Consider the following 8,364-nt stretch of genomic DNA (forward strand, 5'->3'; position numbering starts at 1 on the left):
CACTAGTCAATCTCTCTCCCCTTCAGGCACCCAAAAGTTGTGCACGTCCACATCCGCGCGCCACAGCCACTGTCGTCTTTGCCGATGTCGCTGGCACTGGATGAGCTCCTCGCAGTGCCGGAGGAGACGGAGCTGTGGCGGGACCTCAAGGTCGCGACGCGGTGCCTGGCAATGGTGCTGGCCTTGTGGCTGCTACTGATCGCCGCCGCTCCTCCTGCTCGCTACGACCACGCCTTGCACGTTGTGTGGCAGGTCGCACCCTGCGGCATGCACGATGGCGACGGCGGAGCAAGAGAGAGGGAAAGATGAAGGGGGAGTGACTGACTAGTGGACCCTCCACCATTTTTTATCCTTTGTTATCACACGAGCAAAAGGGACAAATAATAACCACGGTCTAAAAGTGGTAAAAAAATATGTACAAACCAAAGAGGGTTTTTGAATAATTGACAAATTTAATAGTAGTAAATTGTTAAATTTCCCTGAGATTGCTAGTGCATTTGGGTTCTAATTTCGGGAAGGTTGAGATTGCTAGTGTATTTGGGTTTTGGTTTCTGGAGGTTGATGGATGACGCCTATTTAAAGAGAGCAGCTCGTAGCTGGGGCACATCATTCCTCCCATCTCACATCTGAGAACTTCTGAAATATACACTCCTCCCAGCCATCTACAACGAGGTTTACTTAACCAAATTTCTCTTCAAAGTATACAAGGTAAGTTACTGTGCTGATTAGTCCTTTCTTAATTACATTTTCATCAATATCTGTCTACTCGCTTTGGTAAAAGAATGATTTTATTAATACGATTTTAACTACTGAGTTATATATATTGTTAATATTTATAGAACGCGTGAAACTAGTATTATGAAAATACTTTTCAGAAAAATCTAGCTACATGTAAATATGGTTCTTAGGTTTCTATTGTATTTGAATATTTCATAAGATACACACACACACACAAAGTCCGACAGCATGTTTGTCAAAATGACAAAAAATATTTAGTTTTGACTAAAAATGTGACATCTTTCGTAGTTCCATTGTTAAAATTAAAATTGTGGTTTCTACATTATTTTCTCCTATATACCACTAATGTAGGGCTGCAAAATAAGTTCTGTATGCAGCTGCAGCACATGAATATTGATATACGTATTTGCTGAATAATTAGTCCATTCTTGATCTATGTGTGTACTACCAAGTAGAACAGAGAAAAGGCTTTCCTCCCTGGTTCATTTTTAAAATGAAATAGATAACCTTTTTTTTAATATGAAGTTAGATGAACTTACAGAGCTGGACGAGGTTAATAATTAACATTGTTACTAAAGATATTTTTATTTACAATAATTTGCATGTCTGAATATAGGTTAGAATCGCCAGCACTATGATTAATCGTGAATTTTCCAAATGACTTTAGATGGAGAGAAAAAAAATATATAAAAGCAAATCTTCCACTTTTATAATTGATGACTTTATTATGTGTTTAAAGTCATTTTTCTACAACGAAAGTATAACTCCCCATCTTCGCATCATCTAAGAATGCAAACAACATCCTCGTGGATTCCATAATTTAAACCCTGCAGGTGGACAAAGAAACATATATCTTGTTACTTCACCACCACACATTTAATTCCATTGGTGTTAAATATACATTATAAGTTTTGCACAAAAATAAAAAACATAAATAATAGAAGAGCTATATAGGTTAGATAAAAAGAAGTTTTGAACCTTTTTTAATATTAAAAAATTTGAGTCTTAAACCGACGGCAAAAGCTAGCAACTGTGTCAGTTTTGTAGCCAGCAGTATTACTCGGTGGTATATCTCATTGTCCACGTTCAAAATTTTGACAGTGACTTAAAACAATTTGAGAAATTGTTTTAGGACAATTTGAAACAATTTGAAAGGACTTGTGCATATAGTATATCTGTAGTAGAGCAAACGTATAATTAATATATTAGCTATTATCTAAAATGTTTTTTTGGGGAAAAGGGAACATTATGGTTATGGGACAGGAAAACCATCAACGACGGGCTGTGCATCCGGAGGACAGCAAATGGACGGAATATTTTATCAACGCACCTGCGTTGTCTTGTTCGTGCCAGGTATGCATTCCATAGGTGCATCAGCACCAACACCGCGTGCACCAAAAATTTGAACAACCAATGGTGTTAACCATAAGATGTTAATCGTGCGATGACAACTAATATTTAATATTATAGATATTACAATTTATCGAGGTCACCGAAGCATTTTTTTGGGTCATGTAAACCAATTTTAATTATTTTAAAACCAAATCCTAATATAAATATTTCTAGATATGGTGTAAAGGAGCTTGATCTATCGCTGTTTATATGGTTTCCATCGTCAAAATCTATGTGGACACAATTGTCGAGTTGCCCGTCGTCAGAATCACGATAGACAACACTAGTGTTAACTTCATCGATGGCCAGATGGGTACCCAGGTGATCAGATGCCCTCCCTCTTCTTTTTCGCAGTGATAACCCACCGCGTTCCCATGTGTTTGGAGTGCTGGAAAAAGAGAAAGCTTCATTTCCTTTTCACTCTATGGCTCTACCTCCCTTTCCTAGCCTCTCGGGACCTAATAAATTAGATTTTTTTAAGAGAAAGAGAGCTTTTACTAATTTTAGATAATTACACCAAGATGATAAAAAACTACTCCTAATCTTCATAACTTACATAGCCTATAATTATTAAAAGAGAAAAAAAAGACATACCAATAATATTCATACAACAATAAACTATAAACACAATTGATCTTCATCCTCGAATTCTATCGAAGCAAAAAATCTTAGACTAGATAGAATAACACTCTCCTAAAACAACGACACTGCCTCGACTTTAGATACAGCTACCGCCACTAGATCTGGCCACCAAGGACCCATATCAATCTCGACCATCGGCGAACCCTAGAATAGGAAGAGACCGATATTAGTGATGAAACCTTCTGCTAGAGCCAACGGTGGGATCCATCTGAGAATGGCATAAAAAGGCTCCAGTGCCGTGCCAAAACCCACTCTGAGCGTGAGGAGGCGTACATGTATGCAATCGAGTGGCCTGCAACTACCTTCATCATTCGCCACCAAAGAGGCGGTAGCCAGATTTTCAGAAGCCGATGGCAGCGCTTCTGTGGAAAGACATCCATATCTAGACTGAAGACGTTGATGCCTTCATCAAGGACCGCGGTGATGGTCTAGGGCAAGGGTGTTAAGTGTCGAACTGATTTCCCCTGTTGTGTCTTTTCGTCCATATATGTGTGTTATTGTTGTTAAGAATTGGATTAATTTTCTCTTGGCCAAACAGGACATTAAAACATATTGAAATATATTGTACCTATGGGTATTTTCTCAAGGACCAAAAGAAATATCTTTTTTGGTTTAGTTAGTGTTTATCAATTTTGCATATTTGATCCGACATACATGATTCTATATTATGCATGGCAGGTAGTATGGGGGTGATCCAATTTAAAACTCTGATAAACTTATGTGGGGCCAATATGCAATTTACTCTTAATGTGGTGAATTCTAGAAGTGCCTTCAATTAGTGTAAAGAAGGATGTTTATTACTTTCTCTATTTCCATAATTCTTGATGATTTAGACAATGACATGGTTTACAAAATATATCTTTGACTTTGTTTTTCTATTATAATATATACAATAAATAAATACATGTTTTTTTCTTATAGTACTTTGAAAGACAAATCTATATATGTTGTTTAGTTCCTTTAAACTAAAATTTTTTAAAGTTATTGACAATCAAAACTACAAAAGTAGGATCCAAAACATCAAGAATTATAAAACCGGAGAGTAGGATCCAGTCTCCGTAACTATATTTGTGTGCTTTGATCAATTAGACGCTAGAGGAATCAATCAAGGAGAGGCGAGACAAGCTTGTGACCAAGGTTCATTGCATGATCCAAGGATACACATCTAGCAAGATTCATCTGTCACATGGGATGAAGATCGTTGATGCTATAGAGCGCCTCGGTGTCGGTTACCATTTCCATGAGGAGATAGGCATGTTCATGCGAGTCCTAAACGACACTCCTGCTAGGGAGAATGACATGGCCGAAGCTGCTCTTCGGTTCAGGCTGCTGAGGCAGCACCACTACAATGCTCCCAGTGGTACGTACACACACGAATTGAACTCTTCGGAATTAAATCTTGCAAAAAAATCTTTTTGGAATGTGAGTTAATATTGCAAAACCAATGATATATAATTTGTGCAACTAACTTATGTAAATCGATCGATCGAACCAGATGTTTTTGGGTGTTTCTTGGACAAGAATGGAGACTTCAAGGAAACCCTGCGACATGACGTTGATGCTCTTCTTAGCCTGTATGAGGCAGCTCATCTTGGCAAGTGCGATGAGGACTTGCTCAAAAGTGCCGTCGTCTTCACTACCAGCTGCCTCTCAGCCATGGCAGAAAATGACCAATTGCCCCAGCCTTTATTAGAGAAAGTAGAGCATGCACTGACCTCGCCGACGCAAAGGAGGATGAAGAGGCTGGAGGCCAAGCTCTACATCTCCATCTATGAGAACGATGAGGATAGCAACCACGACATACTGGAGCTTGCTAAGTTGGACTTTCACATCTTGCAGCAGATGCACCGAGATGAGGCCAGGAGATTCTCACTGTGAGTAAAACCGGTTATCCTTATTGCAAATTTTAGAAATGTAAAATAGATCTTAATTGTTTTTACAATACTTGAGTAGGAACCACAAAGTATCACATATATAGCTAGTTTTAATCTGTAATATCTTTTGGTATCTCTCTACATAAAGATAGTGGAGTGTAACACAAATTAATACTTAAAAAGTGTGGCACCTTTCTATACTATGTTGTTTTTATATATGCATTCTCAAAGAACCTTAAAAATGTTCTGTAAAATCTATGCGTGCATGCATGAAGAATAATTAATTATGACAAACTGGAATTGAAGGTGGTACAAGGAACTTAACGTTCGGAGCACACTGGGTCCATACATACGAGAGCGCCCAGTGGAGTGCTACTTCTGGTCACTTTGTGTTTTCTATGAACCACAGTATGCCAAGGCACGGATGATGTTTGCAAGACTTATCAAGATATTTTCCTTGTTTGATGATACATTTGATTCATATGGCACCTTGGAAGAGCTTCACCTGTTCAACAATGCTGTCCAAAGGTAATTACATGCTCCGTAAAAAAAAGATAAGCATTTCTAGCACATTGATTCCAATCCACAGAAATATATACATTTTAAACCAATCAGTTGCATAGAAGGGGGATCTAAGTAATTCAAAATTTAAAATGTGACCACTTGTGAGTAAAAAAGAGAATCTTTTTACTCAATCCTAAGAATGTTTTTTTTACGAAGGGAATAAATTTATATCCTTGATTTCATTCGGATGTCTATATAAACTTCAGGTTATATAAGAAGACTTTACAGGTTACCATGAATTATTGGAATTAATCTACACTTTAATAGCCTTGGTTTTCAACTTTAAAATATTCTAAAATATTCTCAATTGGTCAACTATAGCTGGGATGAAGGAGCAGCAAAACAGATTGGTGATTACTTCGGGTATGTGATGTCCCTTCTTTCCAAGACACTCAACGAATTTGTGGTTGGTGGTGCTTCACCATTGGGAATTGACTGTACCAAGAAGACGGTATGAGATCAATATGTTTCCCCAATGCTCACTTTAGCGATGATTGAAAATGACCCACTTTAGTCCTTAATAACGTTTCTCTTTATACAATTCATATTTAGTTTCAATGAGATAACACTACTCATACATCCCAACTTTTTTTTCCTACAAATTTGTAACCCTGGTTGCATGGGTAGAAAGTAACTAGACTAATTTATTGAGATTTAGAATTACATCCAAACTGCTTTTTTTTTGTCAAAATGAAAATATTTTGTAACATATATGCTATGCTTACAACATCTAAAATATATTGATTGCAACACCAATGATCACTATATGAAACAATAAATCATCCCAATGAGCAAAACATCAAAAATAGTATGAAACATATAATATATTGCAAAATACTTGATATCATTGGAACATTTTTATGTCATGCATGAAACATCGAGTTGTGACCGTTCAAACACCACCAAAAAATTAATGAAACATCCAAAAGAATACGTGCAATATTTGCAAATGACATAGTAAAACATTCAAAGAACACTGTGTGCAACATTCAAGAGATTCATTATAAAGAAAAATGAAAAAAATTAATTGGATTGTAATCATGTGAGATCTCATTGTAGAAGTTTAAATGCAACAAATACAATAATATAATCGATCGTAGATTGGGTACGTAGTTTAAAAAAAAGTGTGTAAAGCTTTAGTAATAAATTGCTCGTATATGGTTCGAAAAGAATGTTGGAGGGTACAACAATATGCATATCATGTTGGTATATGGTTAGAAAAGAGGGAGAGAGAAATAGAAAAGATCAGAGGGTGCCGTCGGGCATATAATTTTTCAGCTATAATAGGATGTCGGGATGAAAATATTCTCAAAAAGAAAAAAAAAGAAAAATTGAAAAGGATGTCCGAATCCTTTTGCCTGGTCTAGTTTGATTAGCTTCATTTTCTGTACTAATGTTTCATCCAACGGTTGTATCAATTGTAGTATACAAATTTGTAATGATTTCCAGCTCTGTGTCCCTATTATTAAAGGGTACGTAATGACATTTTTTCCAAAATCACATGTAGATCAAGGAGGCAAGCAGATGCATGTTGCAAGAGATCATATGGAGAGAAGAGGGACAAGTGCCGCTATTACATGATCATCTCAAGTTCTCTACAATTAGCACGTTGTATTGGGCATTGGCATGCATATCTTTTGTGGATCATCGCATGGATGCAAACGATGACGTCTCTATTTTTTGTTGGGCAATCTCATCTCCAAAAATTATAGAGAATTCGGCAATGATAACACGCCTAATGGATGACATTTCCGGGCACGAGGTCAATACACATTTAACTTTACTGTATATATATAAGTGCAAATTGCCACAAAAATATAGCTAATACTACTCACAGCGTCAAAAATATAATTGACCAGAGGGAGTATAATATTTTCTCAAAGAAGAATATATATGACTTGTATATTTATGGTGAGAGCATTGATCAAATTTGTTTAAATTCCTTTTGGCAGTGGGAGAAAGACGGAGGTGGAGTCCCAACTGCGGTAGAATGCTACATGAAAGAGTATGGTGTGACAGTCCAAGAAGCCAAGAAAGCACTATGGTGCCTTGTAGAGGAGCAGTGGAGAAGCATCAATCAAGAGTTCCTGAGCAACACGACGGTCCCAATCCCCCTGTTGACACGTGTGATAAACCTTGCACGGCTCATGGAAACCCTTTACAAGACGACCAATGGCTACACACACTGCTCGGGAGTTACTGACCCCATTTCCAATGTCCTGGACACATGCGTATCTCATTAATTGAGATGGGCAAACGGATAAAAAAAACATGCATATATACATGATCCATATATGCATATGCATATATATATATATATATATATATATATATATATATATATATATATATATATATATATATATATAATCCTATATTATATTGTGCCACGTGGCGCCAGTCTGTTCAGCTCGACGCATGCTCTCTTCATGCGGGAGCTTTTGTTCATGTGTTTGTACCCTGTTTCGTTGCTCCATGCATGTTGTAGCCCTGCTTATTGTACGTGTCAACTAGTAGTAAGCAATGAAAAAAAACCCGAAAAGCTGTGCGGTTGTAGCAGCAAATGTTTACTGTGTTACATGTGATCTATTTCTGATTGATTGCATATTGTCGATTTTTCTAGGTGAAACTATCCATACTACCTAATACTTCGACCACCCAGTACTACGAATCCTCAATTATCATATTTTTGAATGGAGAGGGTACCATCAAGTTATATGTTTTGAAACAAATGTTGAGAGAATACTGTGTGCAATATTTATAAACAAAGTAGTGGAACATCCAAAGATACTTATTGAGGCATCAAAATAATATCATGTGTAATATAAAGATCCATTGCACTGTAAACTTGAAATGTGCAGCGGAATCGAATTCTAATTGGAACATTTATTTCTTACATATGAAAGATCCGATTTCAACGTTGAAAAACATATTTATTTTTCATTGGAACATAATCAGGTGAGATCTTAGTGTAGAGATTTATTTGTAACAAATACACGATGTAATTAGACTACAAATTAATTTAAGAGAAAAAATATTTGAAATACAAATTTCAATACCATATGGCTATTGGTTGCTGGCTTTTGGTGGACAAATCAGACCACTCCCTCACTTGGGTCCCTTGTACATGCACAGCTAGCTCATTGTGGGAGAG

General features: G+C 36.8%; 1 protein-coding gene across 1 annotated transcript; it reads left to right on the plus strand.

Moving 5' to 3' along the window:
- The first annotated feature begins 585 nt into the window (after window positions 1-585).
- On the plus strand, window positions 586-7,485 carry LOC127771450 (vetispiradiene synthase 3-like). Its single transcript, XM_052297363.1, has 8 exons — window positions 586-708; window positions 1,979-2,091; window positions 3,862-4,132; window positions 4,268-4,646; window positions 4,953-5,174; window positions 5,532-5,661; window positions 6,718-6,972; window positions 7,163-7,485. The coding sequence occupies exons 2-8, from the start codon at window positions 1,987-1,989 to the stop codon at window positions 7,451-7,453; spliced, it is 1,653 nt and encodes a 550-aa protein (XP_052153323.1). The 5' UTR covers window positions 586-708; window positions 1,979-1,986; the 3' UTR covers window positions 7,454-7,485.
- The last annotated feature ends 879 nt before the right edge of the window (window positions 7,486-8,364 follow it).

The sequence above is a fragment of the Oryza glaberrima genome, chromosome 4 (assembly GCF_000147395.1).
Source record: "Oryza glaberrima chromosome 4, OglaRS2, whole genome shotgun sequence".
Taxonomy (NCBI): domain Eukaryota; kingdom Viridiplantae; phylum Streptophyta; class Magnoliopsida; order Poales; family Poaceae; genus Oryza; species Oryza glaberrima.